General features: G+C 44.7%; 3 protein-coding genes and 1 long non-coding RNA gene across 4 annotated transcripts; 1 reads left to right on the top strand and 3 right to left on the bottom strand.

Annotated features, from left to right (window-relative positions):
- Window positions 1-3245: 3245 nt before the first annotated feature.
- On the bottom strand, window positions 3246-5360 carry LOC147973502 (NAD(P)-binding Rossmann-fold superfamily protein). The gene is made up of 6 exons (XM_087522092.1): window positions 5102-5360; window positions 4831-5006; window positions 4571-4759; window positions 4235-4397; window positions 3684-3870; window positions 3246-3588 (listed from the first exon to the last, which is right to left on the bottom strand). Exons 1-6 carry the CDS (start codon window positions 5232-5234, stop codon window positions 3444-3446), a joined length of 993 nt encoding a protein of 330 aa, XP_087378218.1. The 5' UTR covers window positions 5235-5360; the 3' UTR covers window positions 3246-3443.
- Window positions 5361-12461: 7101 nt separating this feature from the next.
- LOC147973501 (uncharacterized) lies at window positions 12462-13490 on the bottom strand. Its single transcript, XR_015602936.1, has 2 exons — window positions 12874-13490; window positions 12462-12776 (listed from the first exon to the last, which is right to left on the bottom strand). It is a non-coding gene; the product is annotated as an uncharacterized LOC147973501 (long non-coding RNA).
- Window positions 13491-16308: 2818 nt separating this feature from the next.
- LOC125506684 (polyubiquitin 11-like) lies at window positions 16309-17347 on the top strand. The gene has a single exon (XM_048671438.2). It carries the CDS (start codon window positions 16309-16311, stop codon window positions 17167-17169), a length of 861 nt encoding a protein of 286 aa, XP_048527395.2. The 3' UTR covers window positions 17170-17347.
- A 1476-nt stretch (window positions 17348-18823) lies between these two features.
- Window positions 18824-23952, bottom strand: LOC147973500 (histidine acid phosphatase family protein). The gene is made up of 11 exons (XM_087522091.1): window positions 23736-23952; window positions 23435-23519; window positions 22818-23117; window positions 22336-22494; window positions 21619-21759; window positions 21484-21540; window positions 20608-20746; window positions 20148-20252; window positions 19821-20038; window positions 19346-19387; window positions 18824-19242 (listed from the first exon to the last, which is right to left on the bottom strand). Exons 1-11 carry the CDS (start codon window positions 23867-23869, stop codon window positions 19069-19071), a joined length of 1554 nt encoding a protein of 517 aa, XP_087378217.1. The 5' UTR covers window positions 23870-23952; the 3' UTR covers window positions 18824-19068.
- Between the last annotated feature and the right edge of the window lie 915 nt (window positions 23953-24867).

Genomic DNA, 24867 nt, shown 5'->3' with positions numbered 1-24867 from the left:
TGTGGAGCACCTAGCCAGACATGGCGTCCTGGACCCCTACTCAAACAAAACTTAGCTAATCTATGTGCTTCATAGTTAACAGCACGACTCTCGAAAGTAAAAAAAAAACATTGAAAAAGAGAAACTTTCAAATTTATCTCGCTAATGATAGCTCCATATTGTCCCCGGGCCCTCCTTGTAATATCAGAGATCACCTGTTGGCAATCCGACGCCAATATAAACTGGTGGATACCCAAATCTTCGGCGAGGGCTAGTGCCTCCCGACAAGCCATTGCTTCCAAGGTAGCCGGATCAGTAACTCCATCAATCACCAGCGCCGAGCTACCGAGAAAATTTCCCCCTTCGTCCCTGCATATTGCCGCGGCAGAACCTCCTGTTCTCCCTCGAACTCCAGCATCAACATGAATTTTGCAGTAACCCCGAGGTGGCTTCTTTGGTTGCGTGGTTCTTTGCATCGAACGCGTCCTGCTCGCCCTTGTTTGCTCTTGGTTGCCATTGAGAGCTCCCAGCTCAGAAATAAAGCTCGTGATGAATCCATGAGTAGCATGGGGGCTCTGAAAGATTGACTCGTGGATGGCCTTGCGTCTTGCATGCCAGATCGACCATAGTGTCACCGCCACGAGGACAAACTCATCATGAGAAGAGGTGTCCATTATTGAGAAAAGCCACTGTTTTTCCTTAGGCTCGGTAGTGGTTATGATTTTATGTGTGATCTCTTCCCTCGTGAGCGCCCATACGCTTCTTGACGAGGTGCATTCAACCAGTAAATGACGCCATGAATCCCGAGCACCACACAGACCGCACTGTGGCGAGTCAGTCATGTGCCGGTGGGCACGCACATCGTTCGTCGGAAGTGAATGTTTGGCCAGCCGCCATATGAACATGCGCACTTTCCCTGGGACATCAGTTTTCCACAGGGTTTTCCATGCTCCTTCCTCTGCCCTTGCACTCGACGGCCCCGGTCCCTCTTCAAGCCAAGCTTCTCTACGAGCTCTCGTCGCAACCAACATGTTATAAGCAGACTTCACCGTGAAGTTGCCATGCTTTTCGTGATGCCAAGCCCAAAAGTCTGGGAGATTAAGGGTACACAGCGGAATCCCGAGGATCACTTGAGCATCCATCGGCAGGAACGTCGCCTGCACCAATTGTTTGTCCCATGCAGCGGAATTGCTCAAGATCAGCTCAGACACCCTCGTTGGTGGATTCAACGTCAGGCATCCGTAAGGTTGTTTCTGTTCATCCCTAGGTAACCAGTTTTGTGTCCAGATTGCCGTGGTGGCTCCATTACCGATTCTCCTGATCAGGCCCAGTTTTAAGGTGTCCCTACCTTCCAAAACCGCTCTCCAAACTTGACTTGGGTGGCCCCCCAGATCGGCTTCAAGAAGATCTTTGTTTGGGTAGTAGACGCTCTTCAGAATTCTCGCACTTAGAGACTCAGGATTCTGCAAGAGGCGCCATGCCTGGCGGGCTAGCATGGCTAAGTTGAATAACTCAAAATCCTTGAATCCCAAGCCACCCATGCTTTTGGGTTGGGTCATAGTTTTCCACGAAACCCAATGGGGTTTTCTTTTTCCCTCTTTGCTTCCCCACCAAAATTTTCTGATGAGCATATTGAGGTGTTCACACAACCCTCTGGGTAATTTAAAACATGACATAGAGAAAACCGGGACTGCCTGGGCAACAGCCTTCACCAGAACCTCCTTCCCTACCATGGACATGGTCTGTTCAATCCATCCTTGCACCTTGCTCCACAAACGGTCTTTGAGATACTTGAAAGCACCGTTTTTTGAGTTGCCAATATCTGAGGGCATACCCAAATATTTCTCGTTTAGAGTTTCATTGGGGATATTAAGTGTGTCCTTAATCTCTTGGCTGACTGCATCCGGTACCCCTTTGCTGAAATAAACAGAGGACTTTGAGTAGTTGATGCGTTGTCCCGTTGCTTGACAGTAAGTGTCTAGAACCTGGTAGACCTCGTTGGCCCCCACACCGTTTGCCTTGAAAAACAGCAGGCTGTCATCAGCAAATAAAAGATGGTTCACTGGTGGCGCCAAGGGAGCTACATGTAGACCATGCAAGTTGGATGACTCACTTCTTGATTTTAGGAGGCACGAAAGACCCTCTGCTGCTAGCAAGAACAAGTATGGAGAAATCGGGTCCCCTTGTCTGATACCTCTCGAAGGGATAAACTGTTGCAACTTCTTCCCATTGAACAAAACAGAGAATTTTACTGTGTTGGGCCTCTTGATGCATAGTGCGGCTGACTCGCTAAACTGCTCGTGCAGCCTGCTCGTTTTCTCGCCTGCCCAATTCGCTTACATGGGCCGACTGGCCGGCTTTTCCTGTGTTGGGCCTCCCGATGCATAGTAATAAAAATAAATTTTGCGATTTTGGAGGGTAGGCTCGAGCCTATCGAAGCCTGGCCGGTAGATTCGCCACTGACCCTGATCCTAACCCCACTTACCCGCATCTCCATGTCCATGCCGGTGCACTCGAGGTCGTCGTTGTTGCTCTCCTCTATGTCCTTCCACGAAGGCATTGCTAAGCGGCAATGAACAGGAGAGGCGTCAGCACCGACATCAAGCTGAGAGTGAGGGAGGGAGAGCTAGAGCGGAGATCAGAGGAGAGTAAGGGAGTGTTCGGAGTCCCTCCGCTCCCAGACTCGGCCCCGCGGAGCCGGCGGAGTTATAGGCTAAAATACTGGAGCTGGAAATTAGGTGCTCCGTAACTCTTCTAATTCCACGGATCTGGTGGATATTTGAACAGGGCCTAAGTGAGTTAGTGCTACTCTTTTGAATAGCGCCGGTTAATGGCCGTCACCGCCTCTCAGTCTCCCCTACTATCCGACATGGTAAGCTTCAGCGGGCCTAACATGTCAGAAATTGGACTAAATCACCTCAGATCAGTCATAAGTGTTTATTGAGAAAATTAGTAAGAAAACCAGCAGATTTTTGTAGCGCCCAAGGAATGTGGTAGCAAACCTGAAATTGAACTTCGAATGTAGTAATTTTCTGCAGTTCACTCCAAATTTTCATGGGGAAAAACACACATGTTACAAGTGCTAAAAAGTAGTACAATCCATGGAAAGATTTGACACGAACATAATGCCATGAAACTGAATTTGCGCAAAGAAATCCGATTTTGTGGGCATTTTTAGTTTCATTATTGGCTCGATTACGAGAGTACTGTTTTCTTCTTATCCCGGACAATTATTCATCGGTGACCTTCCTCGCAACACGCAAAGATTTGTCGGAACAGTCTAGCAAAAGAACCATTACAGTGTACCAGCAGATCAACCAGCCGTTATTGCACAAATCATACAGGCAACTATAAGGTCTAGCACAGGGCTGGGCACAAGCCACAACACATCTCTGAAGCAAGGTTTGATCATGAGCCAGCAACAGAGGGGGAGGAATACAGTACACCTAATAATAATCCAGCCATCAGGCGATGCACCCTCTGCTCCGGAGGCTCTCCACGGCGTCCCTGATGATCTTCTCCAACGGAGTGAACTGCAGGCCCAGCGCCATCAGCTTCTTCGGCACCGCCTCCGCTCTCACCAGCCCAGGCTGCGTGTCCTCACGGAACCTGCCGATGAAACCGATCGAAGGCAATGGTCCGTTCATGTCGTTGTTTGCTATGAAATTATTGTGCTCCAAACATGTGCAGTGTGTGTTGCTTACTTTGGGACTTTGTAGTCGGGGTAGAGCTCGGCGACTTTGGACGCGAAATCGCTCCAGTGACAGATGGGCTCCACGCAGAGGTGCCTCCCGGATGCAGATGGGTTCTCGAACAGCGTGATATGGGCTAACGCGACGTCTTCCACGTGGACTGGCCCGATGAAGAAATCCTTGTACTCCTCGGTGCAGCCTGCGTGTGCAGAGAAATGTGCTTCATATTCGTAGTAACAAATGACACACTGAACCGGACAAGAAAAGTCTTCTGAACTGAAAGAGGCATTGTTCATGTGAAATATGGAGCAGAAAAGTGTTAAGAGATGCTGAAACATGCAGTTTTACTCTGCAGAATGTTCAATACAGCGTAGTAACTAGCTTCATTTCAGACAACTCTCCTAAAGTAGCAGTAGCAGGCAGTACTCATTTGCTCACCCATTTGCCAAATTCTCAGGTCATCGTTTTTCAATATTAAAGGGCAAATTGTGAAACAGATCTTAAACTATGACCAGAGCATTTGTCAAGACTACATACATGATCGAAGGCTGCAACATGCGTACCTTCAAGCAAGCGGAGAAACATGGCCATGCTAGCATTGATCCTCGGTGGAATCATCGGGCCTAAAACAGTCCCTGGATTGACCACAACCACATCCAGTCCATTCTCCTCTGCAAACTTCCACGCTGCCTTCTCAGCCAGTGTCTTTGAAGCAGGGTACCAGACCTATCCAAGAGAAGATAGAACCTGAGATAACCGCGTTTCATCTTAACAATTTTACAAGATGCCCTGTATGTGCAAAATTTCTGTCCATTGATCCAACAGAATCAAATCGGATTGGGGGAAAAGTTGGATCATGGTTAGTGACTGCACTTTTGTAAGGAGGTCGTATCTCTCACCCCGTTCTTGTCGCAGTAGTCGATGTCGGTCCAGCAGCGCTCGTCGAGGACCTCGCCGGCGGGCCACCCGGGGCAGGGCACGACGGCGGAGACGGACGAGGTCACCACCACCCGGCGCACCCCCCCGGCGTCCTTGGCGGCGCGCAGCACGTTGAGCGTCCCCTCCACGGCCGGCACCACCAGCTCCTTCTGCGCCCACAAAACGAGACACCCCCGCGCTGAGAGGACTGAACGGCAGGACGGTCACGGGGAGGCAGTACCTGGGGGTCGAGGACGCGGTCGACGGTGCAGGGCGAGGCGAGGTGGAAGACGCCGGAGCAGCCGCGCGCGGCGGCGAGCATGGCGGCTCCGTCGAGGAGGTCGCACGGGAAGAAGCGGACGCGGGCCTCGTCCCCGCCGGCGAGCGCCAGGAGGTGCTCCGTCTCGGCCTTGTCATCTGCGACAAAATCAAACGGTGACCTCCGCCGCATCGCAGGTCCGTCTCTGGTCAACGTAATGGCGGTGCGCGGCGGGACGGAGGGTGGCACTGACCGGGGTTGAGGACGGCGGCGTGGACGGAGTAGCCGCGGGCGAGGAGGAGGCGCACGGTCCAGGAGCCGATGAAGCCGCTGGCGCCGGTGACCAGCACCGTCTCCCCCCTGGCCTCCCCAACTCCTGTCGCCATCTCTCCGTGTCCGGTGGTGTGTGTGTGTGGCGTGGTGCTCCTGGTCGACTGGGGACTGAGTGACTGACCACCCCACGTGGGTGAGGACTGAGGAGGAGACGATGAAGTGTGCACGGCTATCGAGTGGTGTGGGAGGTGGCTTCCAGAACCTAAGATTTTTTTCTAGGATAGAACCTAAGATTTCGTTGATTCGCTTGGTACCAGTTCCAAACTGACAAGATAGCTACTGTTTTGGATCTTGTGCAAAAATCAAATTGGTGCTCCCAAGTGGGCCAAGGCTGTCTGCTTGTCCAGAGTCTCTTTGCTTCAACGACTTCCAACCATGCCCCTGCTTTGGTTTATATGATAGAAATATCATGAAAATGAAAAAGGTCATCTTAGAATTATAATTTATAGAATTTTTTAAACACATGAAAACGAAAAACATAAGATTGAAGCGGCATTTTTTCTCTTGAATCATATAGATAGAAGACTAAGATAAAATTAGACTAAAAAACGTGTTCGATAACACCGGAAAGCAGAAAAAATTTGTAGGAACATGTTCGAGTGGGTGAAACTTTCTTCCAAAATAGTGCAAAGCGATCCTTGTAAAATTATAATCCTATGAGTCAGATGATCTATGAGGAGAAATTCATAAGAATTTAAATCCTCCAACAAAATTCGTTTGAATTAAAAGTGCCCTAGGCAGTGGGGGTTGCAGGGTTGAATCCTATATAAAATTTGCTAAGAATTACTACCTCCGTATCAAGATGTAAGACGTTTTTGTAGGCAAAGTTTTATACGCAGGTAGTACTTTGAAAGAATCCTTTATATTCCTAATGCAATTATGCGTGCTTTCGAATTTGGATCGGCATTTTTGTTTGGGGAGGATGGCTGCCAACAGCGTGTAATGTCCCGGCCACAGTGACATGTCCTGGCCGTTACGCCTGACATGATCTAGGCTGGACCAACACTAGTCTTTTCTACGCACTTTTTTTCAGTCGTGCACACCCGGGGTTAACTTTCCAGTTGGCCACCCATTCTCAAATCGGTCCAAGCTCCAAGCCAAGCACACTTAACTCTGAGGTTCCTTTCGGATGGGCTCCCGAAAAAGAAGAAATTTTTGGTTGATATGAGTAGTCTATCATTTATCATTCCTATTAAACCAGACTCTCACATACACCCCACTCAAAGGAACCGACGTCCCCGTCGGCCCATAGCAATGTTCCCTCTTGGGCCTATGGTGATACTTGTTTTTTACATAATCTTTAACAAATCCTCCCCTGAAAATGCTCAAAATAGTCACTCCAGCCTGCCCCACAAGGGCTAGTAGCCCTAAATACTAATAGATCTTGAATATCAACATGGTGCCCAATATAAATATTTGATCTAACATCAACATGGGTACTCAGACTCAAGAAAAGACATTATTTTGCCGATGTTACCAGTTTCTAGAATTTATGCAACATGTGTCTACTAATTGTTATTTTTAAGTTCTATTAGTCTAATTTGCATTCACAAGAATCATAGAAGCGTCAACAAGTAATGAATGTGAAAGTGGTTTGTATTTCTACACACCATCTTCTTCTGAGCAAATCCCCACAAGGTTGTTAGCTTGGTTTAGCAATAATAGTGTGGTTGGCTTCCTAGACCGGGGTGATGCCCCACTAATATTCTTCATGCGATTGTTCAATCTCCTCGGGGTGATCAATCTTCGGCATATGCATCGATCTACTATAACATCAATTCAACTAAGGTTTATTCCTCTATAGATCTGATCTTTGCAAGCACTTCAGTGGCTGGATTTCTCATTGTTCTAATCTCCCCTTTGTTTGGGTGCAATTTGTTTCTCTGGGTATATTTATCCTATACTAGTCCATGATGGCGCGCGTTGCTGCGCCCGTCTATTTTTTCAATAAAATAGTATTGATATTTATGAATTTATATGAGAGATAAAACATTAAGGTAGCTCGTAAAATGATTGCCACCTCAATGGAAGAGGGGGTTTGGCAATGAAGGAGTGCAATAGTTAGCGAGTAGCTTCCGAAGAAGGCTTGCACAGTACAAGGGACTATCTGATAAAAAAATGTAAATATTCTAGGGACAAGACGGCAAACCATATGACCAAATCCTCTACTATGATAGCAATACAACCAACAATACTTACCAGTTAATTTAATCAGGTAACTTTATGTGTCTTTATAAAATGGATCTATAATAAATTACTTCAAAAACTGTTTTTGTAAGTTAAGGTTCCAACATATACCCGCAAAAAAAAAGGTTCCAACGTATACTGCATTGTTCATATCTATATGAACTCCTATCGAAATAGGAGAAAATGAAATCAGAAGTCTAACCATCTTATTGATAGGTAATGCAGAGCAACCATCTGATCTACCCTCAAAAGAAAAAACAACCGTTTAATCTGCACCTATGAGCAGATTTTATTGACTGTTACTATCGCCCTAGAACTGATCAGTAAGGAAGTTCTCACTTGATACATCATGGACATGACAATGCAATACTGCCTAGATAGCTTAACTGCTGCCATTACCTCTTTTCCAAATTGTGAACTTACATAACATCTGTGCGGAAAAGAACCGCGTGATGGTCATGTGGCCTGGCACCAACACTTGCTGGAAATGGAATGAAATATTGTTGACTTCAAAAATTGAAATATATTTATACATTTCAAATTTCCAGAAATATATGAGAGCACCAAACAGAACATATGTGATGATTGCAGGAAACTTCACAGGAAGTGCCATTTGCAAAAAAACAGGTCGTTGGCCCTCTAGAAAATACACCAATCAATCATGGACTGCACAGCAAGGCAAACTCAGTTGTAGAACTAATTCAGATGGAACCTAAAACAAAAATGTGTTTTAACTTTCAACTAAGCAAAATCTATTAGTATCTGTATCATGGCCAGCAAAATAGAAGTTGCTCCACAACCTTATCTCTAGATACAAAACTGACCAAGACAAAGCAATAAGATACTCAACATCAGTTTTAACAACAGGAAAATAAAAAAAAAGGAAACTCTAGAGAGTTGAGCCTAACTGACGTGACAAGTCATCTTCTTTAGTTCCTCGACTGGTATTTCAAATGACTCTGGATTTTCAGTTCCATTCCTTAGATGACTTGGATTAGATCAAAATTAACCAGAACATATAGATATTTTTGTTTCATGATTCTTCATAAATCTGCAGTGGTATTAAGATTCTTCGTAATATTTAGCCAAGGCAATACATCTAATTTTGAAGAATAATAATTCAAAGTTAGTAGTATCTATTTTAACAGAAGCCTTATTTGGCGGTACATAACCAGTGCTCTAGCTATATAATGTCTTCACTGATGTAGAGCCTAAGCATGAGAAAAAAGAGATGTTTCATGCTCGTCACATGAATATGCAAATAAAATAAGTATTGCTTGGCGGAACAACCCAACTTGTTAGGCATGTACAATGGTGGCATATGGATACATATGCCCCATAACAAAAAGTAATTTGAGGCACCTATATTAATTTTTTCTCTTCAATGCAAGCTATCACTAGTGGGACTCATTAAGAAATAGAAAATAAAGACTCTAGTACACATGCATCTCTACTTTTCACTCCAACATTTTCAGCTTTTGTCACCGGACCACACTTTTTCTCTTCACGCACCCGCCTCCTGGAGTGGATCTCGCTTCCCTATTCGAACATACTTTACGTCATATCCGATCCTACATGGCATGTGAGGCATCACCTTGAGGCTATGCATTGTACATGCCCTTATACTCCGTTCTTATACTGTAATTGATTGTAACGATCCTCCGCTACTCCGACTCTCTACATCCGCGCATCAGCGCCCCTTCGCATCGCCCATTGAATCCTCCGTCGCCGAATTCACTCGCAACACACTCGTCTGCTGGATCTCGTTGCACAACTCTCGATCCCCTCGCCCGACCGCGACGGTTGGATCCTCTGTCTGGAGCCCCCGCCGAATTGTGGCGACTGTGCGAGCCTTTTTCCGGCAAAGACTGTGCGAGCCTGCGTCTCGATTGGGGGAGATATACAGCACATGGGCCCAATTAACACAAAACGTCCCAAAAAACCACCAGAGCAGCGGCCCGAGAACATTAGCGTTTGTCAGGACAACTATACGCGCGATTTAGGTACTATTAAGAGCGAATCCGACGGCCAAAAACGACTAAAAGTGGCGATCCAATGATTAGAAATGTTGATGGCCCGAGAGGGCTGGAAGGATGCTCGGTTATAATGTATCTAAATAATAAAAAGTTGAAACAATCACTTGTAGGAAATATTCGCAAAGCCAGTGAAGGGATGGATCTGGTACCAGACAACTACAAATCACTGGCATACATATATAGTGCAAATCTGCAACATGTAATAACACACTCATGTTGATCTGATATAAGTATACACATTATGAAGGTGAAGCGCATATCCTCAATGTGAAAAAAAAAGATTTCACGGAAAGATAAATGGAGGAAAGTACATGGAGTATGGTCCTAGGATTTATCTCTCACCGGCACCTCTTCATTGCGCTTTTGGACCTGCAGTAACCAAAAAATATAGATCAGACAGTGCCATTTTGATACTCGTGTTTGCCAAAACGCCATTAAATCGCTCCATGAGGGATCACATATTTATTTGAATAGAGAAAGATATTATAGCAGAAAAGACTAATTTCTAAACTATGTCATGTATTTTTTGTATCAAGGCTAACTGATCATACAACTATGCATAATCTTACTTCAAAGACAGCTTACCTTGGATCAGCATACAGGACATTTACACACGACAGATCCTCCACATGAACTGCATGCTCCAAGAACAAAAGAACAAGATCCGCCACATTATCTCGAGCAGGAGATGAAGGCCTAGTGCCACGACGACTGCTGACTATTGAATTGGCGGATTGAGGCGACCAAAGATGTGAAGGGCCTCCAACAACTTTACTAACAACACCAGCAACAATTTTCGAGAGAAAAACAACATCATTAGATGGGGGAGGAGGAGCGCAGGGATACAAAATATATGCAACATGGAAGAAGACATAGCATCAACATACGGAGGAAAAGCATATATACGCACATCTGGGCGTGAACTAAGGAGGATGTGGCAGCGGGATTGTAACGCACACATCCACCGTCGACGCCGGAGAGTAACGCGCCTCGACCGCCATTATTGATTGTAACGATCCTCCGCTGCTCCGACTCTCTACATCCGCGCATCAACGCCCCTTCGCATCGCCCATTGAATCTCCCGTCGCCGAATTCACTCGCATCCCACTCGTCTGCTGGATCTCCTTGCGCAACTCTCGATCCCTCGCCCGACCGCGACGGTTGGATCCTCTGTCTGGAGCCCCCGCCGAATTGTGACGACTGTGCGAGCCTTTTTTCCGGGAAAGACTGTGCGAGCCCGCGTCTCGATTGGAGGAGATATACAGCCCATTGGGCCCAATTAACACAAAACGTCCCAAAAAACCACCAGAGCAGCGGCCCGAGAACGTTAGCGTTTGTCAGGACGACTGTAAGCGCGGTTTAGGTGCTACTAGCATAAATGCCTGTGCGTTGCCACGGGTATAGGTTACAATGTATTTTAATTCATGTAAATATTTCACCTCTTAACCAGAGTGATATGGTGAATGTTACAAATGATGTTTGATCAAGCAGGAGATAGAGCTGCCGAGCTAGAGATGCAGGCTCGCCCTGCAGCACGAGCAGGAGCTACGAGCTGGGGGTCCTGTTCATCTTAACATATGTCCAGCAGAAACCTCATTGTCCAAAAGAGAGCCTTATTGGTAGTGTATTTGTATTAATAAATTAGCAAGGTATTCTTTTTTTATTTTTAGGAAAGTGTTTTTGTATGGAACTGCCTTGGCATGCATTCAGTAATTCACCACCATGCGAAATTTCAGACTCCAATACCAGGTGACCACGAAATATTTAGAACATATGAAATATTGTCTTGAAGGACAACATGAAGAATATCATCTTACAATGGTTCTGCTTTAACATGTATTCCATTCCATAAAAAAGCTCACTCCAGCAACACAGACCGCATTGTCAATCAGATGTTCTATAATAATTAAAATAATTGCATCGGTAGCCGCCACTATTGTCCTGGAATAACTCTTCACATTGCAAATCTACATTCTTCCACATAATACAGAAAACAAAGAAACGTAACTTTTAGAGTTTAATGGCAACTCAATGTGATGGCATCACTGACAAGTAACTCAACAATCGAATATCCTTGGAAAAAACATCAAGAAATAGACCAATAATGGTGAAACTCACTTATGTACCATCGTATACACAAACACATAAGAAAATTGGGAACAGTTGGGTTCAGTCTCATGGAAAGGAATTTGAAGGTTCACATAACATGAGAGAATACTATACTGCCCATGCGTTACATTCTGTCAAAGATCCATGACTCTGATGATACTGCATGGACCAGCGCACTGATAAAGAACGCAGAAGATTAATAAGGCGAAAGAATTTTGCTAGGGACTTACCACGTTCCTCGAACTGATCAAATCCTAAACTACAGAGAAGGTTCGCTGATCCAATCACCTGCAGCAGGGAAGTTACACGACGAGGGAGTTAATGATTCTTCAGTTGAGGCAGCTGTTACCTTATCAAAAAACATCTAAAGCAAGATGCAACAGTTTCGTTCAAAACAATACATTCGGCCTCTAAGTACCGTTAAAACGGCAAACCAATTTGAAACTCACAACTGAAACTATATAGTTTCAGGAAGATCTCACAAAGTTAACTGAAACGGATAGCAATGTTAAATTACTCCTTGTAGACGCAATAAAAAATAGTACTTACATCCTCTGTGGAAAGATCAAACAATGAATTATATCTATGTTAATTGTACTCTAGACAGATATTTTAAAATGCCTCTCAAATCTCAATACAGAAAACAGTAACTGTCAGAAGTTCAGAACAGAACTCGCAATGGACAGCAGCATTCAGAAGGTTGTATCTTTCACTATACTCAGCGAAAATTTGAGAAAATATTCTCCATGGAAATTTCAAACCAAATACTGAAAATACATCCATAGCCCCATGGACAGATTCAGCCTTGAAGTTACTTTGAAACGCCGCGCAAAATAGGAAGTCATGCCTAAAACTGCAGTCTGACGAAAACTGACAGTAACTTCAGATAGGCATTATCTCCTAGAATACCTGACGAAAAATTGCAAATAAATATTCGTTGGAAAGGTCTTGAAAAGATATACAACTTTTATTTTAATGGCCCGGTCATATTCGACACCTAGAACCCTCAAAACGCAATCGATCAGTTACTGCACGCACTGCAAACAGAGTTGTGCAAAACAGACTTGCGAAAACAAACAGCGGGACAGGAAGGATTACTTCACTTCATACTTACAACAGATCACGCCCCTGCCCTCTCTATTTCGCTCTTTCTATCTCTTCCCTGCAGCAAACCTTCTTTCAAGCTGCCTCAAACACCATAGATTTGGATTGGTGTCCTCCTGAATACTCTGGCCCCTGAGGCTTTCTTCTCCTTCTCAGAATCTGAACTTATCAAAATCACGCTAATTAGTGGAAAAGGATGCGGATTGACCTCTCACTAACACAGCCACGTGTGCCAACAAATATTTTAACCACTCACCCGGATCATTCATTGGTACAGAAAAATCACAACATAATTAAGCATATTATGCACCAGTCGAGAGAGCCGAATTAAGTGATCAGTGGCACAGCGGGATAGGCGCCCCCCGTGTGGAACCGCCCGACTCTGGAACCAACGACCAGAGCTCCGACGACAGGCGCCCGCCACGGCAGGACGGCGGGCCGAGCAGGGCGCGGCCACCACCGGGATCGCATTAGGCTCAGAGAAGTCGGTCAGGGTGGAGGACGTATCCGTGGAGGCTGCAGGACGCGGCGTCGTCTGTGGTGGAAGGGCAGAAGGAGGCGCGCACGGGCGTGGGAGGGCGCTGGTAGCCCCTGCGCCCCATGTACGTGGCCTGCCCGCTAGACAAGCAGGGCGGCGGCGGCGGCAGGGGAGACGGAGGCCCGCGGGTGTGGGAGCCGGCAACGGCCGCGGCGTCGAGTGTCGCCGACGGTAGAACGCCGCGGGCGTGGGGGGCAGTTGGGGTAGGGGTAGGAGTCCCGACGGGGTAGGCAGTGGCGGCGCGCTGCGGCGGGGCTGGGGTCGTCGGCTCGCGGCAGGGGGTAGCGCCGTAGCGGCACGCTGGAGACGGTGATGCGATTTGGAGTTTTTTTTTCTAATCGCTCGTCGGGTTGACCTCATCAGGACTGCGGGTTGATTCATACTAACTTCAGGGGCTTTTATGCAAAAGTATTAATGACGGACGACCAAAAGCATTAGCTGCTTTATTATTATTAGGAAAAGATTACGAGCGAATCCGACGGCCAAAAACGACTAAAAGTGGCGATCCAACGATTAGAAATGCTGATGGCCCGAGAGGGCTGGGAGGATGCTCGGTTATAATGTATCTAAATATAGTTCGATTCAATGTTCTATTGATATAGACCAAAACTGATTTAAAAACTAAATGATATCATTAGCCTACCATCGTCAATGTTTACAATTCAAGGAGTGTATATCTATTAATGTCGTTAACCTCCTTCATCGTCAAAACATTTATGCCTCGGTGCTTTTATTTCTACACATGAACTCTTCAGTTTGGCGATTCTATCGAGACCGGTACATAGGAGAGTCAAATCAACCAAGTGTTCCTACTTTTAGATTGGTGGGATCATTAGCATTTATTTCAATAAAAAAACTAATAGAAAAGAGAAACCGTTCTCTGAGTGTGTGTGTGTGTGTGAGAGAGAGAGAGAGAGATCCGCCAACGCTAGCCGTTGTCGGGTCTACCTTCCCTGACCCCGAGATTTGTATGACCACGCCAAATCTGGAGCCACTTACTACGACCACCACCCCATGCTCACCTTCGTCCTTGTTGTTCTCCTTCAAGACTAGCCCAGCCCCGCTCCGTCCCTCTTTTGGTTGATGAGCAGTAGGTGGGCGATCCCACTACCAGTGGATATCGTCGTCCCCTTGTGCCACGGGTGAGGTGTTGTTGCATCATCCAATGGGTGAGGTCCTTCTCCTGCCCCCTGAGCTTCTTCCCCAGATGGACAACCTCCCTCACTTCTCCCCCTCTACGGACGTGGTGGTGATGTGCATTCTTGCCATTCTCCTCTAGAGAATTGACATGGTTCCTCTCTTCTTTCCTTGCTCCGGCCAAGGGGCGAGGTCCCTATATTGGAATTTAGATAATGGATTGGAATCTAAGTTGTGAAATCAACTTGATATTTATTAGTTCAGCTTATGAATCTTCGCTTCGTTAATTGTTGAAAAGATGTATTCAGCTTGTGAATTTTGTGTGAAACATATGTGTTTCCTTAGTTTCTATTACGTTAACATGTGAAATAAAGTCAACTTTCTAATATGTCAAATTTTGTAATATGTCTCAGGAGTTACCGCCGCTTGCAAAATATGCTTTGTGATATGTGTGATTTGTAAAATATGGAGTGTGATAAGTGAAAAGAAGTGAAATTCTCAAAATATTTGTTTCTAAAATTAGTGCACTAACTGAAATTATTGAAACAGTAGTCCCTAAAAAAGAATTTTTTTGAAACTCATGTGGTATTTATTTTTTCAGATTAGCGAAATTATTGACATAGTTACTGACACTGCAATAAAATTAGTGCACTAACTGAAATTTTTGAAACTCATGTGGTAAATATTTGAAATGTCACTGCAATAAAACATCATGTTTTGAAAGAAAAAAAACTACACTGCAATTAAACATCATGTTTCGGACAAATTTTCAAAAAAAAATAAAAAATTGAAATGTGCTGATTTATTGTTTTATCTTTTGGAAATAGCCTGTCAAGTAATTATTTTGATTTTTGAAAAGTATTTCAATCATATTCTCTTTTGCAAAAAATATTTAAAATATACATAATATATTAGGAAGTTACATGTATGATTTTGATACGATGCTTTATCAGCCACATAGATTAGAAAGTGATGTGATTCAGTGATTTGCTTGATGTGTTGTACCAAACTCGGACGTGAAGTATCGTACACATATCATCGCTGAAGATACATTATTTGATGTTTCTAGCCAATACCGAAAATCGTAATGTCAATATGAAAAAGAATACAATACACTGTTTCTAATGTGCTTTGGTACATGACGATCCCTTGGTACCGAGCGGGAGCCACTACCTATGGTCTCTGCTAGAAGGACTTGGCATAAACTCTTCAACTAAACCTGGGCATTGCTTGGGCGGGTTGTATAAAGCCCTACCGTAACAACCCAAACCCGGTTCTAAACAATTAAACACTACATTTTCTATTAAATAAAATTATTTTGGGCAGTATAGATGTAGTTCAATTAAACTCTGTTTTTTAGGTAATTCAGGCTTCTGGGCCGGGCCATCGAGCCTATATCTGGAGCCCAAGCTCAGCTCGACCGTCCGGCCCGGGTTTGTCCGAGAGAGAACATGTGTTATCATGCATTCCCGTAAAAAAAATGTCATCAGGCATGCCAACTAGACTTTTTGAATGATGTGGCACATAATTAAATGAGAAAAAAGAAGATGTGGTATCATATCATGATACCGTATCATATTAAATATTATACTACTTTATGTCATGCATGTCAATTAATAAGGCCACCTGATAAGATACTAACTTATGATACTATGCATTATGATAAGTATGGATGCATGCACATATCTCAGAATATTTTGTTATATAAATGCTTGCACAATAATTTTTGCAGATATGAGAATAACATCGAGTATTACGATGGATGGAAATTTTGTTATAAAGGCCCGTACATTAATTTTACACGTATGGTGTGCTATCTGAGAATATATGTTATAAATGCCTATGTATTGTACCTCTGCTGGTGAAAAATAACCTTAATTTTAATGAATATACTGTATAATATAAGGAGGCACTTTAAGCCGTCAAATAAATAAACAAATCTGTGAATAATAACATCAAGTAATTAAAATAAATGATGGATGTGCAATGCATATATGTATTGTGTGTATAAATAAAATGGAAATGCCCGGCCGCACGCACGTTTTCACAAATCACACAAGCGAATCGCGCGCGATGGAGGTGACGTTCGAGACGACGCAGGGTCGCCGATTCACCGTCGAGATCTGGTACTTGTCCACCGTGCGGAGGATCAAGGAGTACATCCTGAGGCAGGAGGGCATCCCCGTGGAGTCCCAGCGCCTCTTCTTCCAGGGCCAGGAGCTCCAGGACGACCGCGACACCCAGCACTACCCCATCGTGGAGGGATCCCACGTGCTCATCGTCCTGCCGGATGACTCCCCCACCACCGCCGGCGCCGTCGTCCGCGTCGTCGCCTCCGGGCCGGCCCTCGGCCAGGGCCGCCGCATCGCGCTCGAACTGGACGCGTCGTGCACCGTCGCCCGCCTCAAGGAGGTGCTCCAGGAGCGCACGGACGGGGCGGTGCCGGCCACGATGGTGAGCGTGTTCTTGGAGAAGGCGGAGATGGAGGACGACAAGGAGCTGGCGCAGTTCGACCCGCCGGTCGACGGGATGGAGATGGAGGTGCGCGTGGTCGCGCGCCAGCCGCCGCCGCCGCCGGCGTGCAACGACGGGAACGGGGCGGCCAAGGTTAATAACAAGCTGCAGCAGCGGATGTCTGTGGAGGTGAAGTGGGGCGCCAGGGCCGTGACGTTGGAGGTGAGCGACATGGACGCCGTCAAGGAGCTGCGGGCGGAGCTGGGCAGCGCGGCGCCGCACCTCCTCCTGCCGGACGACGGCGCCTACTTCTTCATCTACAAGCAGAATGTCATGGAGGAGGAGCGCACGCTGCGCTGGCACGACGTCAAGGCCGGCGACACCATCGAGATCTTCAACGGCAGGGTCACCGGAGGCGCTTGATTCATCGATCACACACATGCATGTTCCGTCGATCAGGTTTACAGATCTGCATTGACCATTGTTGAGTCGTTATGCTGCATGGTACTCCACTCTATCATTTCTTTCGTGCAAATTGGTGTAATGTTGAGTTACCGATCCTGAAGAAAAAAATGATTACGCCTGAAGATCCTATTTGTTGGGTTAAGATGTTAACAAGAAGACCTATTCCTTTGCTCGGATTGCTCCTAACTTTGCGTCTCTGACTTCGGGCGATTATCAACGGAACAATCGGGGAACCCCAAGGATCGGTCGCAAGGAAGATACTTCCATTTACAATAAATAATGTGCCCGTGCTTTGATATATATGAGCAGGGGAAAATGGTAAGCTCTCCACCTTTTTTTAGGGGGTATGCTCTGCACTTTAGGGGGTATGTTCATACGTAATACGACGTGATTTGTGAATGCCACGTGTCATCCATCAGGATGGGTCTCACATACTAACCGTGAGACCTGATCTCATATAATTTTTTTCCGATCTGGGGTAAGCTGGCGTAGGGATGAAAATGGAGCGGAAACTATCCGCCTTTCTGACAGAAAAACAAAAACTAGAGGAAAAACGGAAATGGAAACAAAACTTTGCAAAACGGAAACGGAAATAGGATATTTTTTGTGCAAAAACGAAATACAAACTGAACATCGTTTTCCGATGCAACAGGTGTGGAAACCAAGTTTTTTTCTGTTAATACGAAACTTTCCGTATTACGTATGAACATATGGCTATTTTGTAGCCCAATAAACACATAAAGTAATTAGTCCCTACAAATAATGAGCGGAATGGACCATATAGCCCAATTTCAACTACATCTAGCACGACAGCCTAATACCTAATCCCTAATCGAGCCCATATGGCCCAACTTCAAACTATGTCGCTGGTATGAGCACTATTGTGATTTGAGCTTGCAATGTTTGATTGTTTGATGCCTTTCAAAAAAATTGCTGTCAAAGTTGAATATTTATGCACAAATGGATATCTTATTATATATCCATGATATATATTAAGATTTTGTAGTCATCTTATCCACTAAACAATTTTGTTGGTTTCATTGTGTTATTTCTATGGTTCAAGGGGTCTTTTGTTCCGGTGAATACTTGCTTACGTCCCCATGTCTGTGTCGTATTCGGACTTTTCGTTTTTGATAGTAATTGTTTTCAAGTTTCCCGTATTCGTTTTTACTTTTGAAAATAAATATAAACAAATATGGAAGCACCTAGCTCCATCCATTTTCACTCCATTTTCATCCTTATTCTTGGCACATGTTGCGTCTTCCGAAAAAAGAATTCCTTATTAATATGAGTAGTCTATCGTTTCTATTAAGCCAGACTCGCACACGGCGGCACCTGCAAGCCATCAGAGGGAAGTTCGAAGGCCGACTATTCACGATGCGGAGGATGCAGGCTCGCCGGCGAAATCTGCCGCCAAAGGGATAGCAGTGTGGCGAGCGCCGCCTGCCACAAGCAGCGGTTTGGCCAACGATCATGGGCTGTTTGGGAGGACAATGAATAGTGGAGGACGGGGGTGGAAGGTCATCTGCTGATCTAGAAAAAATCAACTGACCTAAAAAGAATTCAGTCTGACTGACCCCTAACCAGGCCCATTTAGCACACAGTACACCGATTTTTAGGCATTTAACTAACAGTTCATTTTCTCAAAAGGAAAAAAACTAAAGAGTTCAAAGAAGATACACGGGAACACAGGAGTTTCACTCAAGAAAGTCTCTCGTAAAAACCAAGAACATCAGCGAGAGCCTGATACGCGCTGAACTCGCTCACAAGTCACCAAACCTAGGTACAAAAACACCAAGGTTAGTGTCCACATGTCAGTCCTGATCCAAGGTCGTCGCGGCACAAGGCGCCTGTACTCTACAGCTCCGTCTTAACATCTTGCCCCTTAAAACGGTAACCTTTCCGCGAGAGCAGATCAAGGAAGAAGTTGAGCTTGGAGCTGAAAGAGGATGGCTCCTCCTCTGCTGCCGCCCCCGGCTTCTTGCATAGCATATTGTAGTCGTGCTTCAGGTGCGGCTTCACTATCTTTTCCTGCAGGCATAATCGGAGACGCTCATCAGATCACTGCCAGAGGAGATGCAGAATGCATCTTGAACGTCGTATTCGGAAGAACATCAGGCAGTGTTGTATTTACCTTGAACTCCTCGAATGGGCATAAATCCTTGTTGCTGCAGCCCTGCATTTGTTAGTAGCCCACCAAGGGTAAGAACATATAGTCGATTGGGGGACTTCCCAGTATCAAACGTATTGTAGAGAAGAAAACAGAGCACTAATCAGCCAAATGCTTCTAGGCAATGGCAGCCAAAAATATTGTTTAACATAATAAGCCATTTCATTAGTTTTTCAAATAGTTCGTTTGTGGCACATTGGTGTGTATTCTGTGATTTCAGAATATTGCTACATAAGAATATCCAACTGCATTTGTTGGATCAATTCATTAAGTTTTCTAAAGCATTTCAATGCTGTGGTTGGTAGGTTTGAAACTTGAGAGGCCCTAGAGGACCCACAGGACATTACAACACAACATAGCTTGTAACACCATTGAGCAAGGCGACTTAAACCAACAGGTTACAGGATAGAGCACAGAAATTGCAGAAGCATAGTCTTACCGGCATCGAAACTGGGGCTTCATTGTGTAGAACTTGCAAAAAATATGAGCTTTTTTGGTCCTGAGATGTTTTTTTGCCATCATTTTTGCCAGGGCATTGGTATAAAGCCAACATATTGTTGCTAGCAAAAGGTGCTACAAGAGCGCCCTTCCAATTTCTTCTCTGTGGTGGCATCGGAGGTAGATCCAATGGTTCCTCCCGTTGAATCTTCTCAAAATCTTAGTGCAAATAAAAAAAGTTGAGACATGTCAAATGGGCAAATAGTTCCTTGTATATTCTTCATGGAGAAAGATCATGCACAGATGGAGTGCAAAACAGGAACCATACCTGATCCTTCAAGAAAAAGACCAAGTAGACATGTGAAAGGAACAAGAGTTTCTGCATGTGCAAATCGGAGCCTTGCTTTCTCATACGTACCATCAGGGTAGTTTTCTACAATTCCAAGAATTAAATTTCAATCTAGAGTTCTCATCATCATTGTTATTCATAATCTAATCTTCAGTATTGATTACTACACTACACACTGATTCAGAGTATTACATGTTCTTTTCTGTTTACTGTGTAAGTATTGCATGTTCTAGCTAATACACACCTACTCCAGAGTATTACATGATCTTTATGGAGTAGTAAGCTACCACAAGAGACTCATAAAATGATGTGTATCTGGTGCTAAAAGAATTCCAGATCATAGTGGCGTCCACAAAGGGGAAAAAGTAAGAAGGTAGGGTGCAGGTATTTTTCCAGCAAGAAGCATGTTTTTTTCTAAGAACATGGGAGATAGTGTTACCTTCTCTAGCTATGATTGCTTCTTCCATCGACTGGACAACATCCTTGAGCAATGGCAGTCCCATTTTATAGTTTATTGACTCACCATAACCTTTAAGCACAAAACCCTCCAAATCATCTGTCCACTCTAGCAAATGAACCTAAACAAAGAAGTTGGCATTAATAGGACAAATCAGGGCCCATTGTTAATTCTGAGAATTACAGCTGCCTAACGAGTTGATATTAATAGGACAAATCAGGTTCTTTGCATGAAGTATGGCGATCAGGACCCATTGTTAATTCTGAGAATTACAGCTGCCTAACGAGTTGACATTAATAGGACAAATCAGGGTCTTTGCATGAAGTATGGCGATGATAATACTTTCGTTAAAATTAAAAGGCAGCAACTATTTGACAAAAAAGGCAGCTAGCATGGTGAGTCAATAAACTATATTCAAACTAAGAACAATTAAACTAGACTACTAGAGTTGCATGTCAGAAGCTTGCAATCCTAGCTATGAAAATACTTCTTTATGGTATGATGTGGATTCCTAACAGGATCTGACCAGTGAGGCAACCACAAGTACATAACTGAACTGATAGTGGACCTGCCTTAATAATAGTTTGATCGTCGAACTATGACAAACTTAAGCAACTTCATTAACTGGGATGTATCATTTTCTTAACAGATCAAGGTCACTGAGGTTATGGTTCTTATGAAATAACTAAAAAGGAACCATGTCCATGGAATCAAATTGTATACAGATCATATACTTCCTACAGAAGAGTAATAGGATGTGTGCCGTCTGACTGAATGCTGGCAGGGCATAGACTAGTATGGCATAGAGTTTTAGTAGTGAAATTGCTTAAGAAAAGCTGAAATGTGAAAGCAACCTACCTCATCTTCATTGAAAAGTTGACAAGCTTGATTGGTAATATTCAGCAAAGATGCTTCCTGCAAAAAGAAAAGACAACTGACAAAATGTCCAAAGTGTGCCACACCATACTCTAGCTCCCAGAGGCAAGTAAATACCTGTTTGCAGAGGAACCAGAGGGAAGAAACATCCTGTGTTGTAAACTTGAGGTGATAACGGCTGACTAAAGCAGATGTGACATGTTCTAGAATTGGTTCCTTTTGCTTGTCAACATCAGGCTCCTTTCTTTTCCTGTAGTCCTGAACATATTATTGTGGTTATACATTTTGGGCAAAAATAGCACATCAATAGCGCCATAACAAGGCCACAGTTGTACAGAGGAAGAAAAGATACAGCGCATAGCATGCCGAACTGCAAGCTACCGCTGATAGTTTAATAGAAATGAGAACAAAATTACATATAAAAACTAAGAGGTGTGCCTAGGAAATTGTTTGCAAGAGTGAATGCTAGAACACACCAATGAAGAATGAAGGAACAAAAACTGATGTCCAACATAAAACTACCTAACCAACAGGTGGAAGAACAAGGAATGCAGCAAAGCATGACATACTAAGTGCAAAGTCGTATAAGTACATGTGTAGATTGATCATAAATCTTTGTGCTATGCTATGTGATATTGAGTACTTAGTTAAAGCAACATGCCAACACGAAAGTACCATTTGCACAAGAACTGACAGTTTTAGTCTTTCTCTTTCAGCTACAAAACGCGAGCAACCAAACCAAAAGGAATAACAATGCCAAGTCGCATAAGCATTTTATATTCTTAAAGTGTGTTCTTTATTTCTCAACGATGTTATTGCTACCACGAATAGTACCTTGTATGTTTTACAGCTATCAAAGAATCGCAGACAAATATCACTTGCACGACTCTCACTCAGAACAGAGAAGGCACGGTTATTTCCTGCTCCAAGCTTTCCTTTCCCAGAAAGTAGCCCCAAACCAAATGCTACTGCACTAGCTGATGCTCGAGGAACCTGCATCTCAAACATACAGCAATAGTTAGCCACACTAAGCGACAGTCAAACTCAATAACATTATAACTCAACTGGAAATCATCAACAGCAACAGCAACAGCAACAATGTCCAAACTAATATAAGACGTTTTAGATCACTAGTTTACAGAAGTAGTACTTGGTTTGCAACACATTGAGACTCGGTAAACTGAGTTTCTGCCAAATGCTATATATTTATTCCTGTTTCATCTGATAATGACTAACACATGAGACTCGGTAAACCAAGAATCCTAAAATTTGTTGATATGAACGTGCTAAGTATGGCAAGAACCTGTCGAGCTTACCTGGGTTGCTCTTATTGAGTACACGTCTGGATGATATTCCTCATCAAACAGGTCCTGAAACCTCTCCTTCACTCGGTTAGCAAAATTGAACAGCTCTTCCTCACCTTCGCTAACCAGTTCGCCCCCTTTGACCCTACCCTTCCAACGTGACTCCCACCCCTTCATCCATGATGGAATTTTCTTCAGAGAAGCAGTGTCAGATCCTTGTTTTGCCTCATCTACTAAAGTCCCCAACCGCACAGCCAGCCTATCCAACTCCTTGATTCTCTTCTTGGTAGGAGCACGGGTCCCATGTCTTGCCTGGTAAATAAAAGTATCGAATGAATTCAGCCAATTTTATCCTACACAAGTAGTACACAGTGGGGAAATAACAAGCAGACTCCGCAGAATATTGTTCCATTTCAGGTCAGTCATCAACATCTATTAATTCCTGAACTATGGCAATGCTTAAATAACTCAGGAAAACAGACTAACACCATATGGCATATCACCGACACGACTGCTAAGTACTTGGTTTCAATCCCTTCCAAGCAGTACTGGAGACCGAGTTCACACTGGAACTGGGTGGCGAAATGTTGGCACAGAAATGTGTGGAATGCAGGGGAAATGAAACTCACGACGAGATTGAGGTGGATCACGCGGCACTCATCCGAGATAGAGGGCGCGGAGACCACGCTGTTGGACGCCCTGGACACATCGTACCTGCGAAGATCACCACCAAAGGGGGTTAAAGTTAAACCCTACCATCTCCGCAAGCCCCCGTCTCCGTCCCCAACACCACGGCCTGGGCAACCACCTCGCTCGCATCCGAGGCTAGCTCGAACCCCGCTCCACCGCGAATCCACCGGCGAACTAGCCGGGGATCAGGCGGCGCTTGGAGAGACGACAGAGAGGGAGGGGGCTGAGGGGGAGGGGTACCTGGTGACGGTGGAGAGGTGGCGGCGGACGTCGAAGGCCTCGGGCTCGGCGGCCGCCGGCGGCAAGAGGGGGGCGGTCGCGAGGAGCGTGGCGAGGAGGAGGAGGAAGGGGAGAGGCGTGGCCGGAGGAGCCATGGCGAGTCGCGATTTGCTTCTCTGTCTTTCCGATTCGGTGGGAGGAGGGCTGGTCCGAGTTTTTTTGGACGGCGACCGCGCCGAGCCGAGCCGGCCGGCTATGCACGTGGCGGGATAGGGGGGCGCACGGGACACGTCCCCAAGGCCATCTGAACGGTCGGCGTCGCTCTGGACGGCCGGGATTGCGTGCGGTGGCTTTTAAAATCCGGATGCGTCTCGGCGCGGCGCCACGTTCTGCGTGCTTCCGAATCACGTGTGATCATGGGCTCCTGGTTTTCTTTCCATTTCCTTTCTTTGTTGGTTTGTAGGCTGCCTTTAACAAGGGTGAAAACTTTGCCACACTTTACTAAATAAAAAAGGGATCTTACATCTAAAAAAAAGGATCTTAAATATGTGCATGCATTCCCCAAAAGGAAAGGAAATATATTAAACAAAAAAGTCTACTCTCCATTGTCTTCTTTTCTATTCTTGGCTATAAATATTGGTGGCATTGAAGAATGATTCCTAAATTTGTATCATTTTATTTGTTCCATATCTCCCAAGAGTATATGAACAGAAGTCTCTCGCTTCCTCCAAAAGCTGACAAAGGTTGCACTTTGTCCAATCTTATTCCTCTAGAAGCAATCGGCGGTCTAATCACATCGTCCAAAGGGAGAAGAACTATTGTAACTGAATCACGTGTTATTGTGATCCTCTAGTTTTCTTGTTGTTATCATGGGGCATAAATCAACTCTATAAAGTTGCTTTAAAGGCAACAATCAAGGCTAGATTCTTGTCTTCGTACTTTTTGGTGTTCATTCGAACAAATTCATGTGCTAATAAATCCACGTGCCTCACGGAACCTTGTAGTGTCAGTCATTGTACGATGACAATCCTTCAATCACAAAATGAAACACATCTACAAGACCTCATGTGAAACTGCGATATCTCTAACTCAATAAAAAATACTTCAATCATGTCAATTGATACAAGATCTTTTTAGGAATCCAAGGGGAAAA

Source organism: Triticum urartu, chromosome 5A (genome assembly GCF_056163025.1).
Source record: "Triticum urartu cultivar PI428250 chromosome 5A, HENAU_Tu73, whole genome shotgun sequence".
Taxonomy (NCBI): Eukaryota; Viridiplantae; Streptophyta; class Magnoliopsida; order Poales; family Poaceae; genus Triticum; species Triticum urartu.
The sequence above is the reverse complement of the archived record's forward strand: the minus strand, read 5'-3'. Positions and strand labels throughout refer to the sequence as shown.

Excerpts from the sequence above, each read along its gene's own strand:
- LOC125506684 (XM_048671438.2), top strand. The coding sequence starts at position 16,309 with ATGGAAATGCCCGGCCGCACGCACGTTTTCACAAATCACACAAGCGAA.
- LOC147973502 (XM_087522092.1), bottom strand. The coding sequence starts at position 5,234 with ATGGCGACAGGAGTTGGGGAGGCCAGGGGGGAGACGGTGCTGGTCACC. Across the intron at positions 5,007-5,101 it reads CGCCGCCGTCCTCAACCCCG|ATGACAAGGCCGAGACGGAG; the intron begins GTCAGTGCCACC and ends ATTTTGTCGCAG. Across the intron at positions 3,589-3,683 it reads CCCGACTACAAAGTCCCAAA|GTTCCGTGAGGACACGCAGC; the intron begins GTAAGCAACACA and ends TTTCATCGGCAG.
- LOC147973500 (XM_087522091.1), bottom strand. The coding sequence starts at position 23,869 with ATGGCTCCTCCGGCCACGCCTCTCCCCTTCCTCCTCCTCCTCGCCACG. Across the intron at positions 23,520-23,735 it reads CACCTCTCCACCGTCACCAG|GTACGATGTGTCCAGGGCGT; the intron begins GTACCCCTCCCC and ends TGATCTTCGCAG. Across the intron at positions 21,760-22,335 it reads ATAGCTGTAAAACATACAAG|GACTACAGGAAAAGAAAGGA; the intron begins GTACTATTCGTG and ends TAATATGTTCAG.